At 33.6% G+C, this 27794-nt stretch overlaps 1 protein-coding gene across 1 annotated transcript in view; it reads left to right on the top strand.

The window, feature by feature from the left end:
- LOC145239800 (conserved oligomeric Golgi complex subunit 6-like) overlaps window positions 1–27794 on the top strand; it is a 51991-nt gene that overhangs the window by 17238 nt on the left and 6959 nt on the right. Inside the window, exons 5-16 of the mRNA XM_080103322.1 lie at window positions 1494–1605; window positions 2126–2208; window positions 4454–4524; window positions 5482–5575; window positions 8037–8113; window positions 9280–9417; window positions 13624–13688; window positions 15323–15414; window positions 17373–17487; window positions 22736–22867; window positions 24811–24978; window positions 26504–26605. Coding sequence (XP_079959448.1) covers window positions 1494–1605; window positions 2126–2208; window positions 4454–4524; window positions 5482–5575; window positions 8037–8113; window positions 9280–9417; window positions 13624–13688; window positions 15323–15414; window positions 17373–17487; window positions 22736–22867; window positions 24811–24978; window positions 26504–26605 — 1249 coding nt within the window. The remainder of the gene's footprint in view (window positions 1–1493; window positions 1606–2125; window positions 2209–4453; window positions 4525–5481; window positions 5576–8036; window positions 8114–9279; window positions 9418–13623; window positions 13689–15322; window positions 15415–17372; window positions 17488–22735; window positions 22868–24810; window positions 24979–26503; window positions 26606–27794) is intronic.

The raw sequence follows: 27794 nt of genomic DNA on the forward strand, positions 1-27794 counted from the left end.
TTATAGTATTATATTGCATATTATATATAATATCATACTGCATATTATATATAATATCATACTGCATATTATATATAATATCATACTGCATATTATATATAATATCATACTGCATATTATATATAATATCATACTGCAGATTATAGATAATATCATACTGCAGATTATAGATAATATCATATTGCAGATTATAGATAATATCATACTGCATATTATATATAATATCATACTGCATATTATATATAATATCATACTGCATATTATATATAATATCATACTGCATATTATAATATCATACTGCAGATTATAGATAATATCATACTGCATATTATGCATTATAATATACTGCATATTATCAATATATCTATTAAAGTGAAAATGTCTGTCTACATTTCCCTACCAAATAACTCTGTCAATTTTCGATTTACAGACTCGAGATTTGACATAAGGGGTATTGAGATTTGGGAAAATCTTTTTGATTGGTTTTCGGGCAGAAATTTTGCTGTTGAGAGGTCAAAGTTCAACGATTTGACCTTTGAGAACTCTACCAAACTCCTCCGACAATTTTAGGTCTGAATACTTGAAATTTTAGATATAGGTTCTTTGGACATGGATCTAACTTTATAATTTGATTTGAGCCCAAAACAATAAATGCTAAGGGGTCAAAATCTTAAAAAATTGACCTCTACGGTCTCTTCAAAATTACTCAGCCAATTTTTGGTCTAAATATTTGAAATTTTACATAAAGTGTATTCAGACATAGGGCAAGCTTTTTAATTGGTTTTTGGACGAAAATTTGGCTGCCAAGGGTTCAAAGTTCAAAAGATTTTACATTTGCAGTCTCTAGCGAACTACTAAGCCAATTTTGGGTCTAAACATTTAAAATTTTATATAAAGGGTACTCAGGCATGTAGCAAGCTTTTAATCAGTTTTTGGGTGAAAGTTTTGCCGCCAAGAGGTTGAAGTAGTTGACCTTTGCAGACTCTCCCAAACTCCTCCGCCAATTTTGGGTCTAAACACTTGAAATTTAAGATGTAGGTTACCTGGACATGGGTCAAATATTTTAATTTGATTTGAGCCCAAAACAATAAATGTTAAGGAGTAAAAATTGGGGTTCAAGTTAAAAATCTTTTTACCTCAGCAGTCTATACTAACTTTTCTCTTTAGTAGTTAAGAAAGCCTATTATATAGAAAAGCATTACTGTACATATACACACTTTTTAATATATACATATGAACATAAAGTTATGAACAGTACATAGGGCCTGAGCAAAGCCGGGGTGAAATGCTATTATATAAATATTATACTGCATAGTATATATAATATTATACTGCATCTTATATTATGCAGTATGCAATTATATGTTATTATATGAGCTGTTTTTCTGGATGACACAAATCACAATGAAAATTAATTTCTTTATAGAAACAAGAATTTTGCCTGAAGAAAAGAATTTATTGATAAATTTATTTAATGGTTTTTTCATTTATAGCCTAAAGCTGCAGATGAAAGGCCAAGTTGCTGATGCGTTTTTGGATAAATTTCAACTGAAACCAGAAGAATGTAAAATTCTTCGAGGATCGAAAAGTGCAGGTCTTCATAAAGTAAGATTTGATTCTCTGTAACACGTAACACGTAAATGTTAAAATAATTTTTTTTTTTTTTTAATTCATAATGGTGTTTAATTATTTTGCTGAATTCCTTATTTTTCAGAATTTTTAATTACTGATTCCGGTACAACTACCAATTCCAATTCTTTTTAAATCATTAAATATTTTGCTGTAGAGTTGTTAAACGTAAAAATACACTCGTGGGTAGTAGGAATCTATAGATTTTAATTTTACTGGTAATTCAAACAACATAAATATTTATTTTATTAGTAATGCCAATAATGGAAAATTAAGTTTTAAACAAAGGTAAAAATGAAACAATTAAAAGAATCGTTTTTGGCATCAGAAAATAAGCAAAAATATTTCTGATTAATCATCCCAACATTAATTATTATATATATATATATATAATCTAAATTATTTATGTGAATTTGTAAATAAAATTAAAAATAAAATGATTTAATAATGTCAGTGGTTTAAAAAAATATATTTTTTTAACTTTTTTCTAATTTAGGATTTTTTTAAAGTGCTTTCAAGAGTCAAACAAATTCATACGGATTGCAAAGTTTTACTGCGAACTAATCAACAAACAGCTGGGTAAGTTGTGAAATTTCTTGTAATTGTATCTTAATTATTTAGAGTAAAATCTTAAATTGTTAAAATAATGTTCGTGTTATGCTTTCATTTTCAATACCAAAACATTGCCTGATCAGCTTATGAAAATTTTGGTAATAGCCTCAGAATCATTTACAAATATTTTTCTTTAAAACTTAAAAATAAAGGCAATAAAAGAAATACGGTATGGGACACAGATGGAAATTTTATTCCACATAAAAATTCTTTCATTTACTTATGTATCAGGCAAAAATATTTATCTACACAAAAAATCAGGAAAATTATCGAGTAGAATTTAAATTAAAAATAAAAATCGTTATAAAATTCATTATTGCTGATCTGCTATTAATAAGAGCAGAAATCCCGTAAAGCAGAGACAGATAAGTCAGTCTATCATTTAATCAAGTAATAATGAATGGTTGATTGGTAAAATGTGAAAACTGATTTTGATTTTTAATTAAAACTAGCAAGAAAACTGGATGTTGCCTGGGATTGAATGATGATCAATGAATGTTTCACACTCCCATATTTTTTATTGTCATCAAAATTGATGAAATCATCCATTTTTCAATCAAATTGATTAATTGCCTGCTCTAATTGGGGAATCATGGCAGTATACCAGAAGAAAGCTTCATATGCCTCCCCACAGTGACTTAGTCCACAATACATTGTAGTCTACATTGCACTGTAGAGAACTTACTGTTCATTTTATATAATTATTTTTTATATATCATGGTTTGCATTAAAGTTTAAAATGCAAAAGTCAAGTATCATGCTTTAACTATGCTCTAAACAGAAGCATTCATTTCAAACATGTTCATGTCATATCAAAGAACTTATTGTTGATTTTTATATACCTGGCCTTACTGATTGTGTGGTGATAATAGCTTGAATTAAATGAAAAATGAAAAACTCAAGTATGGTGCAATTGTGCTTTAAACAGAAACCTTCACTTTGAATGCATCTCTATCATATCAAAGAACTTATTATTAATTTTATATGTCGAGCCTTTCGACTTATGTTGTAATAAAACTTCTAAAATGCACCTCTGATGTTAGGCTGTGTAAGGTGTTAACTTTTGTCAGATTAATTCAATTATCGATTATTGATACTTATTAAAGACATTCTGATACACAACCTATTTAAGAACACTGCCAGGTACATAAAGTACCTTTGTGTGAACTTTCATAAGAATAGACCCAGCCGTTTTTGAGTCCATAGAGAATAAACTCACACACAAAGTTCCTTTTATATAATAGTAGAGATTCTAATTAATAATTTTTCCTAACGTTTGATGAAGATATAATTTCTGAGTGAACTTTTAGTTTGGATGTGATTTTCATCTTTGCCCCAAACTGTATAAATGCCAAAAAGTTTTAAATCAAAGAAAAGTGCTGGGATCAAGTGAAAATTTGTATAATTTGTTGTCTATAAAACATTTGTCTCCTTCGTATTATCACTTCCCTTCAAACAACATATCCTTCAGAATAAGATCTGATTTTTTTTCTCAGCTCAACTACTGGCACTAGACTAGTTATGGTCTGCTTTTTATTTGACACAAAACATTGCATATCAAACATTGTTGGTTTCATCAATGAAACTGCTACAGCTATCAGTTGTGGTCGATAACTTACTCTAAATTTTGCTTCTGCTACACAAACCTTAATATGAAGTAAGAGAAAGAATGCTTTTAGCAAATGCTTGCAGTGTGAAGAAATAAATTGAGGTTTCTTTTTTGGGATGCAGGCTAAACTGGTCATTAATGACATTTAATTTGTTGCTAGAATAAATGTTTAGTATCTGTTCTGATACTACACTTCATCATTTCTGTCTTCTGTTAGTGAAGAAGAAATCTTGAGGTAATTTTTGTTTCAATCCAGTGCCTCTTTTTAGGGAACTGTGTTTTCTTCACATTAAAAACTGACTTATGTCTAACTCTGCAAGTAAATAAGGACTTGGTTAAATACAGTCTTTTAAAATATTAGAAAATTTTCACATGTTTGAAGGGATTTTTTGTATGAATTTTCTTTCATTCAACTTTTATAAATGATTACAAATTTTAAAAAACAGTGTAAATTTGCTTTAAATAAGATTAGTAATTTTTTTGGTTTTGTTTTTAATGTTGTGTAAAATTTGATAAATTTGGTTGGTTTCAAAAATAATGTTAACAATTAAAAAAAAATGTTTTTTCAAATTTTACTTTTTAAATGAAGAGCTTTTGTTTTAGGTTAGAGATAATGGAATCGATGGCCCTTCAACAAGAATCTGCCTACGAGAGACTTTATCGCTGGACACAAAGTGAGCCATTTTTATATTTAATTTGTTTTTAGTTGGATTAATATATATATATATATATATATATATGCTACGTCTGATAAGTGCTATCAGTTTAATAATCACTTAAAAATGATCAACAGATGAAACATAACCTTTAACATATTTAAGAACTGACAGATGAAATGATGGTGAAACTGCTAAATGTATGATGATTTAAAGTTTACATTTCGTTTACCTCTCAAACTGTCATAGCCGACTCCTCGCGATTCAAGGGCGATAACTGCCTTTTTCCTTTCAAAGGAAATAAGTATTCTTTATTTCTTTTTTATCATCATGAGTTGCATCTTCTGTTTGATGCAGATTGCGAACCCACGTGACTTATTTTTTGCCATTCCCTTTGATCCAAGACAAGTTGGTTGATGGATGCCCAACTGTTGAGAGATGTCCAATCAAAAACATTTTCTCTCCACCTTCTCCTTGGCTTTTCTCTGCCTCCTTTGCCTTCTAACATATCCTCAAATTATAACTTTGACAGACCAGTGGTTGATCGTTTCACATGGCCAAAAAGTTTAAGAGTTTTACTTTTGATTTTATCAAACAGAGGAGGTAGGGAAGTAGTTTGATGGAGGGTGGATATTTTGTTGTTTTTTTCAATCAAGTAATTTCCTGTAATGAAACGCATTACATGATTTTGAAACACCTCAATGCGATTGGTTAGTTGTTTAGTCCATGTGATACATTGAAGGCCATATAAAACTATTGGGAGGACATAAATTAAATAAACTTTTACTTTAACAGTTATCGGCACTCTTTTTAATTTTAAAATGGTGTTTTTTTTTTATACCTAACACTATATATTTTTCATCAGCTTGTAAATTAATTAGACTTCCTTCGCTAAAAAAAATGTATTCCAAATACTATAAAACAATGACATGTGAAAATATGAATAAACAATTTTTTTGTAATATTTTCTTCAAGGTGAATGCCGAACATTGACGGGAGATTCTCCAGACATCTCCCCATTAATATGTATGGCAATGGAAGCGCTTCAAGATCGACCAGTGTTATTTAAGTAAGTTAAAATTCTTATCGTTTTTGTTTTTCTTTTTGAATCAAAGTAAGTCGTGGTTAAAACCTTGTTGCATACTCCTTTACTATTGTATATATGATATTTACTTCTCTGAACTAGGATTGACAAGAATATATCGGCATCCTGACTTAAATGCACCAAACATTGATGTTATTGTTTTTTTTTGTATGTCCCTTTGCAAAACTCAATTGTATCCTGCAAAATTTAACATAAAAACAACAGTTTTCCTCCAAAAAAAAGCAACCAAACCAAATATTGAATTGGAGATAGAAAGAACTTTAATCACAAAACCTTTTTCTAAAATTACTGGATTCAAAATTAAATACCCCCCCTCCCTCCCAAAGGATAGTATGCCATAAAATGAAACAGTCAAACAACCAAACCCTCTCAGCTCTGTTTAAGCCAACATCATTATGAACAGTGACTTCAACTAGGGTTGCTATATTTCCCCTCCCCCCTGTCCCATACCACCATGCTCGGTTTAACAGCTCTGTTTTCTATATATGTAGTTGTAGGAATTGCATAATCATAGTTACATCATGTTTGATTTTTATTTAACGCACAGGATCACTTAGTGGCTATTTTTACATTTGACAGAGAATTCTGGGAAATCTTATAGTCACATGATGACCAAGTTCACAAAAACACATACCCATTTATATGGAAAGAGTAAACACATAGAGAATTTAACGCATTAATTCATGACTTTGTTTATTAATGAAAATGGGTGATAGTGAAGTGGATACTGACGTGGACTGATGACCTGGGATCCTACTGGGAGGAGGGGGGTATGACTGCCAGTTGCTCCTGTGGGCAGGGATTGTCAATGTGGTCACAATATATCTCTCATGTTTCTCTTTTGCAATGGACAGTTGGAATATGTTCAATTTAGTTTTATTTAAAGTTCCTCAAACAACAAAATAATGAATGAAAAAAATAATTTTTTGATGCAGTTTCATTTTAGACAATATATCGCAATGTGATACTATAAATGGATCAGAAGGAGAGAAAGCGCAGGGTGAATGTTTATCAAACGACAAAAATACAGAAAGTTTGATGTTTAAAATTTAACGTCAGTTCTAAAAAATAGCTTCCTTTCATACAGAGATAATCAAAAGTCAATTTGTGTGAGTTGTATGTCAGAATTGTTTATGCAATTCAAAGATCACAGTCATATTGTATAAATAACATTTTGATACTCGAGTCTAGAAAATTTGGTAGAATTCTTTATATACACACCACTGTGTTATTAATGAGGAGACAGTCTTTAGGACAATCAGAGGCAGTCTGAGATTTCGTCTTGGAAGTGATCAGTTCGACGAGGTCAGTGTTGAACTGAGCTACTAGATAGATACCCACAGACAACGACAGGGTTTCTATTTCCACATTAGACAACAGTACCACGCACCCACCCAAAACCTATGTCTATCTATATATATATATATATATATATATCAAAATCTATATTCAATACTCGTTTTGTGTTGTTTGTGATGCGATCCTGATGGGGATATTGTCACAGTGGTACGTTTATCTAAGTTTATTCATGAAAATGGATGGTGGCAACAGTGAAGTGGCCACCAATGTGCAGTGATGACCCTTGTGTATCAAGCTTGTATCTTGTCACTTCCATAGCACCACTTTCATTTATGGGTGTTGGCAACTATCATGTGATCCATCTTGGAAACAAATGCAACAGCAAAATCAAGTTGGTCAAAAAAGTTGTGCCATGTTGATTTGTACACTTCTACTTTATATACTATACTAAAACTCTTTGCACCTGGCCAGCTTGCTTTTTTTTTTTTTTTTTTTTTTTTACATAGGCGTCACCACTTATCAAGGCCGATAGGCCACTCAAGGATAAGGGTTAAAGCGTGTAGAGTAGTCAAAAGGGACAATATAGTAATCGATAGTATTGGAAGTTCGGTAAATTTGTTAACTTCAGTGGAACGGCTCATCAGAAACTTGTTCACGTTGGACTTAAAGAGAATTTTGCTTGCTTGCAAAATTTATTTCCATAAAAATACAAAGCACAAAGCAAAAAGACAATATGGTTAAAAGATAACTATTTCTTGTGCTAACCAACTTGGTTATTCACAACTTGGGGGGGGGGTACGGATTAGTCGTTTGTTGTACTTTCTTCTTTTCACAATATTTTAAGATCTACATCCTGTGGTTGCGATAAGCTTCAAATGCTGCTTCCTTGAGGAATAGATAGAATTTAGCAGTGGTAAAGTGGATAAAAATGTAGACTTATGACCAGAGTGTGTTAAGTACCACTTTCACTTCCAGATGTTGGCAACTTTGATGTTGTCCCTCCTGTGAGCACGTGATTCTAGAAGGAATTTAGGAAAACATTGTTAACAACTGAATTAAAAGTCATATGATGCTGATTCATGCTTGTTTTTAAATGAAAACTTTTTTATAAATTTTTTTTTCCCAGATATTCACTTGATGAATTTGGTACAGCCCGACGTACAGCGGTTGTTCGAGGATTGATTGATGCCTTGACAAGAGGAGGTTGGTCACAAAAAAAAAAAAAAAAAATCGAGCCATTAATTCAAATTCTTTCTCTTTCTGCACAATATTTTAACAACACAGATATTATGGTAGGATAACTAAACTTAATCTTTATATTACAGAGAACATAAATGCTTTATAATTAGACATTAATGTTTTTGCGAATTTGTTTCATGAGATGATTAAAAGGTTTCAAATATAAAAACAAATACAGTATGATAAAGTGATGAAAGTATAATTTAGTCATAAACTACTTACACACTCACGACCAAATCTTCCACCAATCATCTTTTACATACGCAATGCCTTACCTACTATCTGCCTAACTTCTCTCCTACCCTAACACATTTACCCCACCCCCTTCATGGATTTGTGTACTTCTTGCCAGCATTTCTAACTTTTTTTATGTTTAATTTGACTCTGTTCAATAAATGTTATTCTTGACAAAATTTCATAACTGAAACAAAATATCAAATAAAGAAAAACAAGTTTGATTCTGTGTTAATTTTTCCTGTTCTATTAAGCTTGTTCTTTGCTTATTACGTCTCTCTTCCTCTCTCTCTCTCTCTCTTTCTCTCTCTCTCTCTCTCTCTCTCTCTCTCTCTCTCTCTATATATATATATATATATATATATATATATATATATATATATATATATATTATAGTGTTTATAAGTTTCCCCCACCCCTGCCTCCAAAAAAATTTGAATTCAAAACACGTGGAAAACGTCTTACATCACCATATTGGATTGAGATAAGTAAATGAATCCATGAATAAAACCTCTTCACATGCACTAATTTTATTAAATTCCAACTGTAATGCATTTTAGTTCATTTGTACTTAAACCATTACAATTTTATTCATTTTTTGTATTGTAAATTAAAAACAAAATGGTGACTTCCTGTTTGGAAAGAAACCCAAACATATGGTCGCTATAAAAACCTAGAAATAGAGTATCAAGAATTCTAATTTTCAAGTCTGATGACATCTATGATCAAAATATTTCTGTAGTCATTCACCGTATTTTATATTAAAAACCTCTAATAATGTATTAAGCACTATTGAAATAAATACTAGAAAATTTCATCAAATTTAAAAATTATTTTGGATTTTATTTCTTTATATTTTTTTTTTAATTCTAAAATATTTTTTATCTGAATTTAAGGACCTGGTGGAACTCCTCGGCCAATTGAATTACATTCCCATGATCCTCTGCGTTATGTCGGTGACATGTTGGCCTGGTTACATCAAGCTGCTGCTTCAGAGAAAGAACATCTTCAAACGTTAATAAAAATGTGCAAATGTGAGTTTTAATCAAACTTTTTTCTTTCTTTTTAGTAACTGAAATTTGGTTGCATGTGTCTCAACCAAGCAGAATGTTCACATTTGAAGTCCAAAATATGTTTTGTGTTTCATAATTTAACTAGCAAAGCTATCCGACGTTGCCCAGTACAAAAGTGTAACATATTTCTATCGAAACCTCTCTCTCTATATCCATCTCTCTTTCTCATGTTCTTCCTTTCTCTCTCCAACCCAGCTCTACATTTTGGACTTGAAATATTAACTGGACATAAAGCCCATTCCTCTCAAGCTGGGAACACTCATACAGGCGACTCTTCTTTATATAATAGATATGTAATCCTAGATTTACTAATTTCTTTCCAAATTAGTACATAAAATGATCTCACCCCAACAAAACCTGGTCCAGTTTATACCGAAAGAATGAATAATTTTTTGTACATTTTAGATAATATTTATCTAGGGTAGTGCTGATAAAAAAATCTTTGGTTTTTAGGTTTTTTTTTACTTTTAGTTGGAAATACACACATACACAATACTTAAATGTCTACAAGGCACCATCCTCGAGTGTCTAAGATGGCTCTCTATATACACAGGTTTATCAGGATAACCTGGCATGAAGATATTTTTCCCTAGAAGTAAAACCTGATCAAATATTCAAAATCACATAGAATTCGTGGGCCAAATAAGAGTTTGGCATGGCTAATCAACACTGGCTTTTATGAGGAATGGTACATCTTTAAGTGATATTACCTCAAGTAACAGCACGATATTGGATACTCGACCAGACAAGATGAATTCTTGCCTTGGAATCCAATAAGACCAAGAAACCACAAAAAAGGTATACTAAAACATATTTAAATAGTCAATTGGGGAGAAGAAAATTATGTTGCCAACTTCTTTAGATACTCCGTGTTTCGAATATCTACGTATCTCATATAATGATCAAGTGTTAACCTCAAGAAGTGGGGTCCCTTGATTTTTGGCAACTTTGAGTGAAAAAAAAAAAAATAAACAAAGGGAGGGAACAGATAACTACCCTTTATATAATAGATAATAAACAATCAAACAATGTTGTTGTTTTTTTTTTTTGATTTAATATCTTCCTATCTTCTTTTTCCAATTTTTTTTTGTTTTTGATGGGGATGGGATATCCTACCAAATGACAAATATTCATTCACTATTTCAAAGACTTCAACTGAGAAATTTTAAGATCTTAACCATCCTTTAAGTGCAATTATTCGGATCTCTCTTGCACTTGGTTCACCGGGTATATTTGCCAGGTAGTTTTTGAAATATTTTTTCATGAGCCCAGTAGCTCCTATAAATTACTGAGAATGATGACGATCTTCCTAAGATTCCAGTTTCTTTTCATGTTGTACATAAGACATTGGTATTTTATCTCAGCTCTGTTTAAGCCAGCATCATTAGGAACACTGACTTCAACTTGGGTTGCTACTTTCTCCCTCTTGTCCCATAATCGCCTTTTCAGGTTTAACGGTTCCATTTTCTAGATGTGTAGTTGTAGGGATAGTATTGTCATAATAGATGGTGTTTGACTTATTTCCAACAGTTCTTTCTTATATATGTTACCAGGACTTGGCTGCTACACTGGATGTTCACATTTTTACAGCTCGTTCAGTGGAGATAATCACACTCCATTGTTTTGTATTGTGTAGTAGCTGTTCCTCAGCAGAACCTTCCAACTTTTGTTTTGTTTTATTTCAGTCAAAGTTTTCAAAAATCAATGGGCTACTTCCTGGGGCTAACATTGGATCTCTATATGAGATACATTTGAATATTCTGTTATAGTTTTCCTTTATCTCTCAAACGTTGAGTTATTAAAGAAGTTATGAATATTAATTCTGCTCTCACTTATTGACTAGTTAACTATGCTATAATTTGTCTTTCTTTTAGTCTCTTTGTTTTATTGTATTTCAGGACAAGAATTTATTTAGTCTGGTGGAGTATCCAGCTTAGTGTACAACTCGCATAGCCAGGCAAATGTGTTCGGTCAATCTTGTGGCTGTGTATCATTCAACTTGATGTCCAGTTAATATTTTAGGTCCAAAATGTAGAGAAAGTATATTGAGACGGCAAAAGTATTGATGTTGTTGAGAAGTTAGTGATACCATTGGATCATAGTATGGAGCAGGTGTTAGTGTGATTGTAAGAACTAGGAGTTGATGTTCAGAGGACCTGCCATTACTAATTTGCAGAGCATTACCACTGTTGCCCATGGGATATCGGGCCTATGTATGCAGCATGATGTATGGAAGTAAAATGTGGCTACTGAGTGTTGTGGTTCATTGGCTAGAAACGATATGAAAATGGATGCATAATGTGAGTCATAAATACAGGTTCAGTTCTTAGGACCTCTGAGGAATATCAAATCTGGATAGTATAGGAAGTTGTATGCAAAATGGAAGACTTTGATAATATGGTTATGTTGCAAGAATGGATAAAAGTTCTTTGGTTAGTAGATATGGAACTTTGAAGTCGTAGGTTCAGTTCACAGGGAAAAACCAAGGAGAACATTGGAGGAACTGATAAAAATGGACCTGAAGGATAATTAAAGACCTGGTCAGAGATAGGTTAGTTTTGAAGTCAATTTCTTAAAGCCGTTCAATACCTGCCAGCATGTAAAATAGACATTAAATCAAATATGACAATGATACATAATAAATATATTGCAGATTTTTGTTATTTTATGTTTTATTTTTTTTGAGATGATGATTGATAATTTGCATTATTTGGATTGTTTCTACAATCTATGGTAGCACATCAAAAATCGTAAACGACCAAGTTCTCTCTGATTCTCTTTCCTCTGATCTTGAGCATGTGATACAATAGGGAAAAAGGTGGCTAGTTACTTTTAATGCATCTAAAACCAAGCTTCTATCTTTACATCATCAACGCTCTGATGCCTATCTGGCATCAATTGAAATGAATGACTCTCGTCTTGGGGAGGCTTCATGTTTTGACAAGCTTCTTGGCTTGACCTTTACTCCCGATCTGAAATGGAACACATATATCAAATCCATTGCCAAGGTCGCTGGAAAGATGGTGGGATCCTTCTACTGCTCCAGTAGATATCTCCCTCCTATATAAATTCTCTACCTATATAAAAGCCAGGCACGGCGAACGATGGAGTACTGTTGCCAAATCTGGGCAGGAGCTGCTAGAATCAGCTTATTCTGCTTTGACAGAGTTCAAAATAGACTTCGTAACTTAGTGGGGGATGCCCTTTTCACTTCCCTGCAACCTCTTTCCCACAGAAGAGATGTTGCAAGCTTGTCTCTGCTTTATCGTTATTTTCATGGCAAATGTCACCTGAGCTTCAATCTATGGTCCCCCCTCGCCAAACTTTCACGAAAAACACTCATCTAGCCAAAACCACTATCAATAATTTCCCACACTCTTTATCTGTGCCTAAACCTAAACGTAGATTCCATGAACAAAGTTTCTTTCTTAGAACAGCACACTTGTGGAACTCTCTTCCGTTTGCCAGTTTTCCAGCTGACTACAATATGGTTGTCTTCAAGTCCAACGTAAACAAGTTCTTAATGAACCGTCCCCCTAAGTAATCCAATTTACAAAATTTCCACTTCTTATGTCTACTACGCGATAATCACATTGACTAATGTAAACCCATTAACCTTTATCCTTGAGTGGCCTCCGGGTCTTGATAAGTGGTGAAACTTGTGTAAAAAAACAAAAAAAAAAACTTACTATTCTCATCTTGGATGTTGTTTTCTCAATGTTTCATCTGATTTAATCTTTGACTTTATTCAGGCTTGTCTTGTTGAACTCCGGAATGTCAAGCTTTTTTAATTGAACCCTTTATTTAATCCACAGAAGGAACTTATTTTTGTTCTATCATCCATGATTGGGTAAAAGTTTTAAATAATTTATAATTGTATTCTTAGTATTGCCTGTACTGAGGATTGAACCTTCAACCTCCAGAAGACTATCACTTTGAACTGATTATTAATTAGTACTTATATCTGTTGCACCACAGGGCCTTGTGGACCCGAAGAAAGTTAGAGGTTACATTGACTGAAATATGAGAATAGCACACAAGATGCGAACAATAGTTTGAATAATCCAAATAAATCAGGTTATTTTATTTGTTCCTATTTTTACTAATGAATTTCATGTACTTTGTTTTAAAAACAATTTGTTAAATTGAATTTTGTTTATTTTTCAGATGAAGAAAATCTAATTGAAAGTATTTTAGGACACATTTGTGAAGGTGTTTGTCGACCTTTTAAAGTAAGCATTTCCATTTTCATTTATTTTTATTGCTAGCGTAGAAATGTTAATTATTATATTATTCTTATCACCTGTAGTAAGGATTGAAGTAATTGTTAATCAACACCTTTATCCATTGCACCACATGTTCATATGGACTTCTTTATTTATTTATTTTTTTATTACTTTTATTCATCCCAAACAAGACGTAAGGGCTATTGTGAAATAGGGGTCAGATTTATAAGGGTATCCTAAGTGGAAAGTTGTGCTGTGAGATGTTTGTTTCTGATTATATTTAAATTTCTGCATGTTGGTACCATTTGGGAGCATGGAGGGAATTCCAAAGTCAGATAATTCAAGATAACAAGCTATAATAGTAGAAAGCTTTCAGGCTTGTAGGAACCTCTACATTGAAGTGGTGGGATTTTGTTGATTGTCGGGTTGGTTGGATATATTTGCATTAAAGTACAGCAAGTTTGTCGGATCACATTCCAATGAAGAATTGTAAAACAAGCACTTATATACAACATTGTGATTAGACAAAATCTGGAGATTGGTAGAACAGTTTGGGGCCAATTAGTTTAGAGCCTCTTCTTGGACTGGAATAGGGAGAGACTAGTGATCCATACACCAGCCACGATGTGATACAATACTCCATGTTTGGACGAATGGTAACTTTGTAAAGATATAGGGTATTGGTAGGTGTGAGAAGGTTTCTAGCCTGGTAGAGGGAACCCACTTTTTTTTTTGCAACAGTGTCGTAATATATTAGCCTAAATGTTAAATAACAAGCAAAATGAAAATAGTGATCCAAATAACATAATATCACGTTTGTTTATTGATGTATTATTTTTTGGGTTCTCCCAACAAAAGTAGGGTTGACCTGTAAATTCACCCTTGTCCGTTCGTCTGTCCGCACTTTTCTCAATAACTACGCCTTGGAATGTTTTGAAATTTTGTGCAAACATTAAACATGATATGAGTAAAAAAGTAACAGAACAGATTTTCCAAGAAAACTCCAGTTGCCCTCCACTGGTGGTGCCTTTCGAGTTAAAATGGCTAAAATTGACTATTAAAAAAAATTGATGCTTTGGATTTTTATAAAACTTTCTAAAAAGTTGTAACTAACTGATTTCTATATAATTTTGTTTGTCTATACTTCGTGATAACTCTTGGGTTTGCCCCAGGGGCTCTTTTAGAACTAATTAAAAACACTCCATTTTTGGGACTATTTTCCCATATTTGTCCCAAATTCTCTGTGTATGTCTATTTAGTAGTTTTGCATGGTGTTGAACTCAAATTTAAATATGTTAAGGCCTTGGGGACTTTTGGGGCCAAATGGTGGAAAGGAGGGCAAATGATGGACTTAGTCATTTCTTTTTTTTTTTTTTTTTTTTTTTTTTTTTGCGTGGTGCAGAACTCAAATTTACATATGTTAAGATCTAAAACTGCACCGTTTGTTTATTTTCACCAAGATTTGACGTCCCCTGGGGACTTTTGGTGCTAAATGAGGGGGGGGGCAAATGCCGTACGTAGTCATTTTTTTATGCCTCGTTCACAGGGCACTCACAGGGGACCATACATGCTTCACTTATTTATTTTCTCTTTTTCTATATTTGCTGCAATATTTAATTTGTTTATTTGTTTTTTTACAGGTAAGAGTGGATCAAGTTTTGGCTGCAGAACAAGATGCTGTGATTCTGAACAAACTTAATAATTTACTCAAATTTTATCGGAACACGATTGGGTGAGTTCTTGCTCAGATTTTTTAACCGAGCTTGTTTACAGAAAATAGTTGTCTCCCTTGTATTATATTACAATGCAAACCTAATAACATAAGCAGTTGTCAGACATGTTGAAATTTCTTTTTTTTGTATCCATTCAATATAGTTAACAGCTGAGGACTCTAAAATCTTTTTAATCGGTTTTTGGCCAGAAATTTGGCTGTTAAGGGCTCATAGTTGAACGATTTGACCTTTGAAAACTCTACCAAACTCCTCTGCCAATTTTGGGTCTAAACACTTGAAATTTTAAATGTAGGTTACTTGAACATGGATCAAACTTTTTAATCTGATTGGGTCCCGAAAAATAAATGTTAAGGGGTCAAAATTGGGGTCAACGTTTTAAAAAATTTGACCTCTGCAGTCTCTACCAAATTTCTGGTCTGAACATTTGAAATTTTACTTAAAGGGTATTCAGAGATAGGGCAAGCTTTTTGAAAATTTGAGCTGCCAAGAGGTCAAAGTTCAAAAAATTTGACCTTTGTGGTGTCTAGCAAACTACCCAGCCAATTTTGGGTATAAACATTTGAAATTTATACATAACAGGCATTCAAACATGCGGCAAGTATTTAATCAGTTTTGGGTCGAAAATTTGGCTGGCAAAAGGTCAACCTTTGCAGATTCTACCAAATTCCTCTGCCAATTTTGGGTTTAAAGACTTGAAATTTTAGATGTAGGTAACATGGACATGGGTAAAACTTTGTGTTTTGATTTGAAAGCAAAATAATAAATGTTAAGGGGTCAAAATTAAGTCATATGCACATAAAGTTATGAACAGTACATGGGGCCCGAGCAAAGTTGGGCTGAACTGCTAGTACTATATAAACACTAAAAATACTTACATATTTTGGCACGCTGAAAACTTTTTAGAATATTATCCTATTTTAATGTTCTAAATATTTTCTTTTTTGTATTTTTTTTTCATCATAAACAAGGCATAGTGCCACTTTGATATAGGGGGCTACTATCTGGGATATAATTTGCAGAGATACTATGTAAAGAGTTGAGCAGTAAGATGTTTGTTTACATAACACTTGAACTTCTGCATGTCAGTGCAGTCCAAGAAGCAGGAACCCAGAATGGAATTCCAAAGTCTAGCAGTCTTAGGAAAGAAACTATTAGGGTAAAAGGCTTTCTGGCATCTAGGGATCTCTACAGTATAGGGGTGGGATTTCGCTGCTTGTCGGGTTTGTCGGGGGTATTTACGTCGAGGAGGTTCATCTCAGCACCTACCATCAAAATACCTGTACAACAAGAAGAGGGAGACAACATTTTGTCAATGGGACAAAGGTTGTAGCCTAACTGACAATGTGGGACGTATTAGGTTGGCAACTCTTTTGAACCATGTCTAAAAGTGAGAGACTAGTAGCAGATGCACTAGCCCAAATATGGCAACAATACAATACATGAACAAATTGTAGCCTTGTAGAGGTATAGGATACTCTCAGATGTAAGTAACTTCTTAGCACAGTAGAGAGAGCCTACCTTTTTTGCAGCAGCTTTGGCAATGTCCGCAATGTATCTGTTCCAACTCGTGTTCTCTGTGAATGTTAAACTGAGAAGTTTGAATAAAATACTTTCAGATAATGTATCGTTGGCCATGGGTATCGGTGGTTGAGAAGGTTTCTTGTAATCATTTAAGGAAAGAAGCTTAGTTTTTGGCAGCATCGACTGTTACCTGTATTACCTGAAATGTCTATTGTGTCTTCTAATTTATTCAGTGAATTACGGTTATAATAGTAAAGCACTGTTAAAGTGTTTTTTCTGTTATTTTAAGATGGATTCTTTTAACTTTAGAAAAAAAAGAATTTGTAGTTTTCACACTAAAATGTTCAGATTGAATCATTTTTATTTCGTGATCAGCCCACAAATGAGAACGGGATTATTTTTTTTAACATTGGTTATTCTCTTTCTTCTTTTAAAGACAAATTCTTGGAGAATCAGAGACGCTGACAACAACTGTCGAAGAAATGGAAGTCCTCAGTCATCAAATGTTTTTCAATAGTCTGAATTGTCATGCGAGTAAATTACTCGATAAGGTAAGAACCATCACATTGATAACATCATTTTAACCTAATCAAGAATGTGAGGGTTTTTTTTTTTTTAGCAAGATTTCCCTTTTTTTTTTTTAATCCAGGGATTCAGCTTGAATTGCTAGAATTGTAGATATAGCACTCTCCCTCGATACTAGCGCACAAATACATGTATTTGGTGACTTCAATGTCCACCACAGTAACTGGCTAGGATTCTCAAATCACACAGACGTAGCTGGTAGCGCCACATATAGCTTCTCTATATCTCATTCCCTATCTCAGATGGTTACATTTCCGACACGTTTCCCAGACTAGCACGATCAACATGCCTCACTTCTAGATCTCTTTCTGACAACAGTTCCCAATGACTGTACAACAAATGCCCATAGCCCACTCGGGAATGCTGATCACGCTGTGATAATGGTAGAAATCAGCCTAAATTCTCGCCCTAAAACTGAAGACCCACTACTCAAAACAACGAGGTATTACAAAAAGGCTGATTGGGAAGCCATCAGGGAGCTCATCAGAGATGCCCCATGGCAAAATATCTTTACTCTTCCAGCGGAACAGTGTGCAAATGAGACAACTGAATGGTTCAAAACTGCTATTGAAGCACATGTTCCCGCACGGAAATACTATAGCAAGCCCCACTCCCCCCAATGGTTTACTTCTGCTTGTGCAGCTGCCATTTGTCAAAGGCAGCATGCGTTCCGCAGATTCAACCGACATAAGTCCAGCTCAAATAAACAGAAGTTTATAGAAGCTAGAAATAATTGTAAGAGAGTGATAGACACAGCTAAGTCAGATTACTCTGAAACCACCAGAAAGCGCATCGAAGCACAGAAATTAGGAACCCGGGATTTTTGGAAAATCTACAACAGCGTAGTTAATAATGGACAGTCAATTATTCCCCCACTAACAAACAATCATGAGGTTGCTTGCACGGCAACTGACAAGGCTAATCTGCTTGCCAGTCGGTTTGCCTCAAACTCCACACTGAACTCGGTACACCACTCACTCCCTGATTTTCCTCTGCGAACAGACGCCACACTTGACGACTTGAAAATCACCCCTTCTCAGGTACATGCTATTATAAAAAACCTAGACACCTCTAAAGCATGTGGACCAGATCTCATCCCGGCTGTGCTATTAAAAAAATGCTCTGCCGAGGTTGCTCCAGTTCTGTCCAAACTTTACAATAAATGCCTTAACGAATCTTGTTTTCCCGACTGCTGGAAAACCGCCTCTGTGGTACCAGTCTTCAAGAATTCTGGTGAAAGAACTGACCTACTAAATTATCGCCCCATTAGCCTCCTCCCGCTTTTCGCCAAAATATTTGAGTCCTTAGTTAATAAAGCCCTAGTCCAGCACCTAACAGCTGCTAAACTCTTGACTGACAAACAATATGGATTCAGGCAAGCCCGTTCAACAGCAGATATCTTAACTGTAGTTTCTGAACGTATATACCGTTCATTGGATAAAACAGGGGAGGGTAGAGCGGTGGCCCTTGATATATCTAAGGCTTTTGACAGGGTATGGCACGATGGTCTTCTAAGGAAAATTAGATCATATGGAATCACTGGAAGAATTCATAACGTAATTAAATCCTTCTTAAGTAATAGAAAAATCAAAGTTGTCCTCGACGGACGTACATCCAAACAATATGACATAAATGCGGGAGTGCCTCAGGGGTCTATCCTTGGACCTCTATTGTTCCTGATATTCATAAACGACCTCCCTGATAATATTGTTTCGGAGATGGGTATATTTGCCGATGACACCACTCTCTATAACAGATATGAGGGGAAAACAAATGAACACATATCCAAGAAAATGGCAGAAACACTAGAGGATGACCTCCAATCCGTAGTGGAATGGGGACAAAAATGGTTGGTCTCATTCAATGCTGCTAAGACTAAGCTTGTTTCCTTCAATAACTACAAGAAACCTTCTCTACCACCAATAGCAATGGCCAAGAACACATTGCCTGAAAGTACTTCTTTTAAACTCCTCGGCCTAACGTTTACAGGGAATATGAACTGGAATAGATACATTGAGAGCATTGCCAAGGCTGCTGCAAGGAAGGTTGGCTCCCTCTACCGTGCTAGAAAACTACTTACGCCTGCCAGTATCCTATACCTTTATAAGGCAACCATTCGCCCATGTATGGAGTACTGTTGTCACATCTGGGCTGGTGCATCTGCTGCTTGTCTCTCGCTCCTGGACAGGGTTCAAAAAAGAGTCGCAAACCTGATAGGTCCTGAACTGTCATCTGGGCTTCAACCTCTGTCCCATCGACGAGATGTTGCATCCCTCTGCCTGTTCTACAAATACTTTAATGGTGAATGCTCTGACGAACTGCAAACACTTGTACCTCCCCGACGTAACTACCCCCGACAAACCCGACAAGCTACTAAGTCTCATCCCTTTACAGTGGAGATCCCTAGGTGCAAGAAAGCCTTTTACTCCAATAGTTTCTTCCCCAGAACTGCGGGTCTTTGGAACTCCCTTCCGGGATTCTGCTTTCCCAACTGCAATGATATGCAGAAGTTCAAGTGTAATGTTAACAAACATCTTTCTACTCTTCTCCCTTCATAATGACCCCGCTAATTAATTCCCTAATAGTAGCCCCCTGCTTCAAAGTGGCACTGTGCCTTGTTTGGAGTGAAAATTGAATAAAAAAAAAAAAAAAAAAAAAAAAACTCCCCATGGATGTGAATTCTCTACTTTTTGGTCAGAATTTGCTCCATATTAAAAACCCATGGAAGAAACATTGCGAACCTGTTCTGCTCTATCGTTATTTTCATAGCAAGTACTCGTCTAATCTATGGTCCCCCCTTGCCAAACTTTCACGAAAAAAACTCATCTATCTGAAAACACTATCAATAATTTCCCCCACTCTTTATCCGTACCTAAACCTAAATGTAGATTCCATGAACAAAGCTTTTTTCTTAGAACTGTACACTTGTGGAACTCTCTTCCATTCACCTACTTTCCGGCTGACTACAATTTGGTCATCTTTAAGTTCAATGTAAACAAGTTCTTGATGAGCTGTCCCCTAAAGTAATCCAATTTACCAAATTTCCACTACTACGATCTTATTCCATTAACTACCGTACACTCATTAACTCTTATTCTCAAGTGACCTCCTTTATATAAAAAAAAGCACTTTATGATGTATAACAAAGTGAAAATATGATATTCCAAATATCACAAAAATTGATCAAGTGGTTTTATTTTTATAATGAAAATCATTTTAAGCAATTAATGGGAATTCATTAGTATTACAATATAAATCTAGTAAGTATTAATTAATGAGTTATCTCCCATTGTTTTTCTTTTTTTCTTTTTAATTTTTTTTTCAATATGGCAGGCCACATAGTCACTGCTTGGATACTCATAAAATTTAATTTTCTTATTTAAAAGTAAAACTACTTGATCAATTTACATAATTTTTGGAATATGATCTTTTCCTTCCATAGCAAGTACGTATATCATACATATTTTTCTTTATTTTTTGATTTTTAATAAAGAAGGAATTCTGGACAAAAAAAACTTGATTTCTGTCAAATTACTAATATTTTACCTCCTTACTTTTTTGTTGCTATTTGGCTGGATTTTATTTCTCTTTTCTTTCATTTTATGATTCCCTTTTCATTTTTTTCTCTTCAGCTTATCTTGATTATTTTTTTTCCTTCTATAACATTTTTCACAGAAAACTGAAAATGTAATTTTGCTGTAAAGGCAATTTCAAATGATATACGAAGGAGGTAGGGGAATTAGATGATTTTTTTCATCAAAGAATGACTTCTTGTCTTATTACCTCTCACATGCATGGGTGTCTTTTTCTTAATTTTAATTTTCTTAGTTTGGAGTTGTTGTTTTTTTTTGGCTAGGTGTACAGTATAGTATCTTAATTTTAAAATGTACTATTGTAGAACCTTATTCGAGCAGGAATTTTTATAAAAATATCAACTCTTTACTTGATATAAAAATTTTATTTTAGCCAATCTGGAGCATAGAAAATATATGCCTCTACATGTTTACAAAAAAGAAGATGGAATTTTTAGTGTCTAACACTTGGGAACTGGCCAATTTTATGCTTAAGCAAAAACTCAACCAAAATTTGAAGGTAAAACATGGGGTTAAAAATTTCTTTACTGATCATCCTTTCAAAAAAAAAAAGATACTGAAACAAGGTTAAAAATAATCACTCAGATTTCTTTTTCTTTTTTTTTTTTTTAATCCTATTGAACCAGTTGTCAGACAGAAAAGGGACAGCAAAATGAAAGGTAGATAGTGAAGCTTTAAAAGAAAAATGTTAGACATTTATTTTTGTATCTCTTACATTTTGTTATTTATGCCATTGGGCAAGGACAGGTAATCATTTTAGTATAACAAAGAACACCTTACACCATCAGGAATGTAACAAACTTCAAGTCTGGTTTAGCACTAAAGGCTTTCACTGATTCTTTCGATTTAAAGGACAACTTACACGAGTGACGGATATGATTATCATCTATATATATAAAAGGCAAAATGTGTGTGACCATTTCGTGTATGTCTCGCAAAGGCTTTTCTTGCACATGCTCCCGGGGGAGTTACGATCGCTTACAAGTGTTTATATACCCCCTATATAATAATATCTACGATTTGGGAATGCGGGTCGCCTCTAGATTTATTTACGTCGATTTTTACAAAATTATTGCTATTTCAGCCCGTCTTGTGTTCGTTCAGCTTTTTCATATAAAAAGCGAAACTAATTCAAAGCTAAGGCAGCGTTCCCGGCAATCGCACCGGGAAACGTCCAGAAGTATGTATGTCCACCTAAAACTTTTGACAGAGGCAACAGATTTTCACATGATCAGTATCGTTTTGAAGCTCAATCCTTCGGATGAAAAATTGGCTAAGAAACATTAATTCCTTCACCCTCAACTGGGCACTTTTCTACAAGGAAGGGTCGCTTTTTTTGCTGATATTTTCGAAAGTTATCCCCTCTTTTCAATTGACTAGCCTTAACTAAAACCTTTGCCACTTCTAGTTTGGTGATGGACACAACGGCAAAGATGTTACATTTTTTTTTTTTTCACATTCTTTTTCTCCTTCGCGGTACGGGTTTGAACCTGCCTGCTCAACACACACTTCCAAAAATCCAGGCAATGCCGAGCACCCAGGCTAGTTCTTTTGTAAATAATTTTTCTGACATTTTTCGTTTTTTAATATTTACCTAATCTACTATTTCTCCATTTTCTAGGTGGAACTACCACCTCCAGATTTGGGTCCAACATCATCATTAAAAGAGTCCCTGCAGCTTCTTCGCGATGTTCTAGCTTGTCAAGATGCTTCTGTTGTGCCATTGGATAATAAGAAGCAAGATTTCAAACAGGTGAGAAAAAATGAGTGCTTCTACAGTATGGGCCACAAATAAAAATCGAATTCTAAGTAAAAACATTTTGATGTGTTTACGTATCATGCAAACATAAGTACCCTCACCAAAAATTAGGAAAAATTATCAAGAATTTTAATTAAAAATAAAGATAAGTTTTGGTATTTTGTCAATCCACCATTCATTATTATTTACTTCAGTGACAGACTCATTTATCTTCCCTTGTTTTACAAGATTTTCGCTCTTATCAATGGCGAGTCAGCAAAGTACGATAAAATTGATTTTTATTTTTAATTCAAATTTTACTCAATAATTTTTCCTAACTTTTAGTGTAGATATGAATTTTTGCCTTGTATGTAAGTATATATATATATATATTGCAAAAAAGGTAGGCTCTCTCTACCGTGCTAGAAAATTACTGACACCTGAAAGTATCCTGTATCTCTATAAGGCCACCATTCGCCCATGTATGGAGTATTGTTGTCACATCTGGGCTGGTGCATCTACTACTAGTCTCTCGCTCCTAGACAAGGTTCAAAAAAGAGTCGCCAATCTGATAGGCCCTGAACTGGCATCTAAGCTTCAGCCTCTGTCCCATCGACGAAACGTTGCATCCCTTTGCTTGTTCTACAAGTATTTTAATGGTGAATGCTCTGACGAACTGCAAACACTTGTGCCCCCACGACGCAGACACCCTCGACAAACCCGACAGGCAGCTAAATCCCACCCCCACACAGTAGAGATCCCTAGATGTAAAAGATCTTTCTACTCCAGTAGTTTCTTCCCCAGAACCGCTAGACTCTGGAATTCCATTCCAGGATCATGCTTCCCTAACTGTACTGACATGCAGAAGTTCAAGTGCAATGTGAACCGACATCTTGCTGCCCAAATCCCTACATAGTGCCCCCGTAGTTGCTGACCCTGATAGTAGCCCCCTACACCTGAGTGGCAATGTGCCTTGTTTGGGTGAAAATGTAATAAAAAAAAAATAAATAAAAAAAATATCAAAGAGTTTTCCTGTTAATTTATTTGGAATTGGGATTTTCAATAGTGCCCTCAAAAATATTTCATAATTTTCAGATGAGGATTGATAATTCCTATTATTTGGACTACTCTTCTCATCTCGGATATTACTTTCAATATGTTTCAACCAATGTTGCCTCTGGCTATCTTCAGGTGCATACAGATTGCCGAGTTTGACATAAATATTTCTCAAGTTTGAAGAATTTTGGCAGTTACATTGGATGAAACGTTATGAAAATAACATCAAAATTCAGAACAATGGTTCAAATGATACAGTGTGCATCTATGTGTGTCCACTGCATCGACAGTGATGCTCTGCTTGTTATTTTTGTCTGGATTTAGAGCTGGATTTCAGCACTGTCCTTGGTGTCAATCCAGATTCAGAGCTGGATCATAGTGTCAATCGTGTGGTCTCAGTTAATGCTGCAACAGAAGTGTTCTGCCTCCAAAAAAACACATTGGATGATGATAATCACTCTCTCATAGTATTAGGTCTGAGTTCTTGCAGGCAGCCATCTTGAACAAGGACTGCATGCATGTCGACATTGAACAAAAACTTATTAAAAGAACATCATTTTTTTTTTTGCAGCTTATAAGTTTATTTATATTTTGAGAAACAATGACTACTTTTAATTTTTTTTCTTTTAACTTTTTAACAAAGTAAAAATTGACCAAAATATTTACAAAATGTAAACATAAAAAACTCAATATTTGTCATTTCAATTAATAGTAAACAAAAAAATTGAAATGTAAATCACATAGCAGCGACAAAAAGTGAGCCTACAGCTTTCTTGATACTGAGATCAAAATTCCTCCTTATTAAAAAGCTAAAGGTATTTGCTACAACCTAATTATTTGCAAAGTATCGCCAATATTTGTTTTTGAAAATGCACCATGAATGAATTTTGTTTCTCTTCCAGGTTGTCTGTTGTGTTGTTGACCCCGTCCTGCAGATGTGCTCTGTTTCTGCCAGTCGATTAAATACAGTTGACATGGCTGCTTATATGGTAAATTGTATTTACCTCACACAGAGTGCGCTGGCCCTTTATCAATTCACTGATACCAGGTTGGAAATGTTACAAGCGCAGGTACATTTATTTATATTTTTTTACTGAAAAAAATTAGGCTAAATGTTTTGTTTTTTATTTTTCAACATTAGTTTTATTAGATAAAAATCTATTATCACGAATCAAAGATGATCAATTGATTCTGTTAAGTGTGCATATGTGCAAAGGTTTACTCGAATCTCTAATAGTTTCAGGATTACTTTTCTAAAATTTCTGATGAGTTATAATTAAGGCTATGACAAGAGAATATTGTTTTTATTATTTTGACTCCCGAGTATATATCAGTTAATATCTTGTATGTTTTTAGATAGAGTGATGTAGTTCTTGATTGATTAACTGTGTCTAAATGTGTTGGATATGTACTCAAGAGTCAAAACAATGATAAGAATATTCTCTTGTCATAGCCATAGTTATGAGTTACAAGAAATTATTTTTTTAATTTTATTTTTTAGAACATTTCACACTTTATCTTTTTTTCTAGATTGCTGGCCTGAACTTAGTCTGTGCTTTGTTTTGCTTTTAGCAAAAAAGAAAACATGGCCTCATTAACCCAAGTCTGGGGTTGACAATAAAGTCTAGGGCAACAATATGAAAAACAATGTGAAAATGAAAGAAATGGTGTATACTTATCAAGTTATCAACCTTGGTTCATGATAATTAGAAATTTGCTTTATTATATAGTTTTCTTTTTAATCAAATCAGTAAAAACTTTGATTAAAAGAAGCAAATGATTAGACAAAACCATGTTGAATGAAATCTGGAGATAGGGGACCCAACGAACCATGACACTTTGAAAGTCAGCTTGCATAATATCAGAAAACGTCTGAACCCTGACTTAGTGAAAAGGGATGTTAAATGAATAACAAAAAAGAAAACATATATGTTTATATATTTATATATACCGAATTGGGAGGTACCAAATTAGTAAAAGGGAAAATTATTCCCAACTCGCATTCAGATAAAAATGTACCTACATATAAATAATTGAATTCATTCAAAAAGTTTTATGAACAAAAACAAATAACATCTACATAAAAAAATCAATTGTGATATCCAGCAGTCACATGAAATAGGCCAGTGGTAGAGGTTTAGACTTCTTTCCATGGGGTCCCAATTTCGAATCTTGCTAGATTCAGCCACTCTGATGAGTCGTAGACAATGAAACACATGTCAGTGAATAATTATATTTTAAACTATATATATATATATATATTTATAAATGATTTCCTCCATTGTTTCAATAGATGAAGTTGTGTTTTTCGGGGTTGGGGGTTTATAAACTCTTAGTGTTATGTAGATGGACCCCATACCCATACATATTCTGAAAGTACTTTGATAAGTATATTTTATTTTGATCAAACAGATACGACATTAGCATAGGGGTCTGTGTTCATTATTGACAACCATAAAAGGGAAATGTAATTTTTAAAATTATTAAAAAATTTATTTATTTATGAATAGAATTGTTAATAAGGGGTTCAGAGCTTGGAGCAAAAGTATGGAGTGCACTAAAAATCTTGTTTGAATTTGATTTCTAACTTTGCAGATTGATGCTCAAGTGGATACGTTAGTCAGTGAACAGGCTGCCTTCATCTTGAATAAAGTGAATTTAACTCATGCATATGCCACAATACAAACAGACAAACAGGTTAGTAGTCATCTAATTACATAATGCTAATATGAAATATGCTTGTATGTGCTTGATAAGTACTTTTATATTATACGACCTACAAATTTTAAATTGGGTAGAAATGATCCTCTGCCAATGTAGAAAGATTAGAGGTCGACATACAAAAATCAGATTAATAACAAAAATTTTCACATTAGGTTTGGTTAAGCAGAAAAGTGAAAATTTCCAGTAGAATTAAAAGTTTAGAATTAGGGCTACATGTCAGGATATTGCATAATAGACAGAAAGTATGAAGTAGTATGTGACAGATAAGCTGATCAAATCTTTCTCTTTGGGAGAGCTGCTTCCTTTCCCTATGGGGATGGGTTGGGGATATTATGTATCTATGTATACCATATATTGTAAAAGAAAAAAGAATGAATGGTTATTGTCATTTATAATAACTTTTACACTTGTTATTAAGGAAACAATTGTAACAAGGCAAAAAAAAGGACATCACTATTCACTGAGCAACAACTGTCAACAAATTGATACTTCAGTTGTGTACTATAAGACACCAACCAAAGATATTTGTTAGAATCAAAGAATTGGTTTACTTTAGTTCTGCATCTATTAAGATTCTTGTAAGGAGTTAAATTGACAGTAATGGGAATGCAAGACCAGAAATTCCAGTTTTAACCTTTAGGTTGACTATTATTTCTTTTCTTGAAAATAACATTTATCTTGATTATTTCCACTATTATTTTCAATTTTTTTTTTTCACCCTATTTCGACTGATGTAACCTCTGACCTTGATCCGATGCATCTTTTTGAACTTAGAAATGTGTACTTGGATTCGGAAATCTGTACGGAATTGAAAACTTATTCTTTTTTACATCAGATAAAACATTGTTAATATAAAAAATCCAGCTGACAAAAGTCTGAATAATTCAAATTATCGATCTTCATCTCAATAATTTTGAATCATGATAATTATCTGTTTTGATTATTTATGACTTAATCATATTTAATTCTGTTTTGTAAGAAATATCCGTTCATTTGTAGTCTATTAACATTTAATTACTTCAATCATTTTTGCTGCAAGAGCAAATATTACTTTTATTTGAATGAATTCAAAAAATGATTTAACAATAATATTTTGAAATTAATTTGATTAAAAATCAAATTTCAGACTAACAATTTTATCAAAAAAAATGTATAAAACAAA

The sequence above is a fragment of the Euprymna scolopes genome, chromosome 19 (assembly GCF_053919585.1).
Source record: "Euprymna scolopes isolate OS-2025 chromosome 19, ASM5391958v1, whole genome shotgun sequence".
Classification (NCBI taxonomy): domain Eukaryota; kingdom Metazoa; phylum Mollusca; class Cephalopoda; order Sepiida; family Sepiolidae; genus Euprymna; species Euprymna scolopes.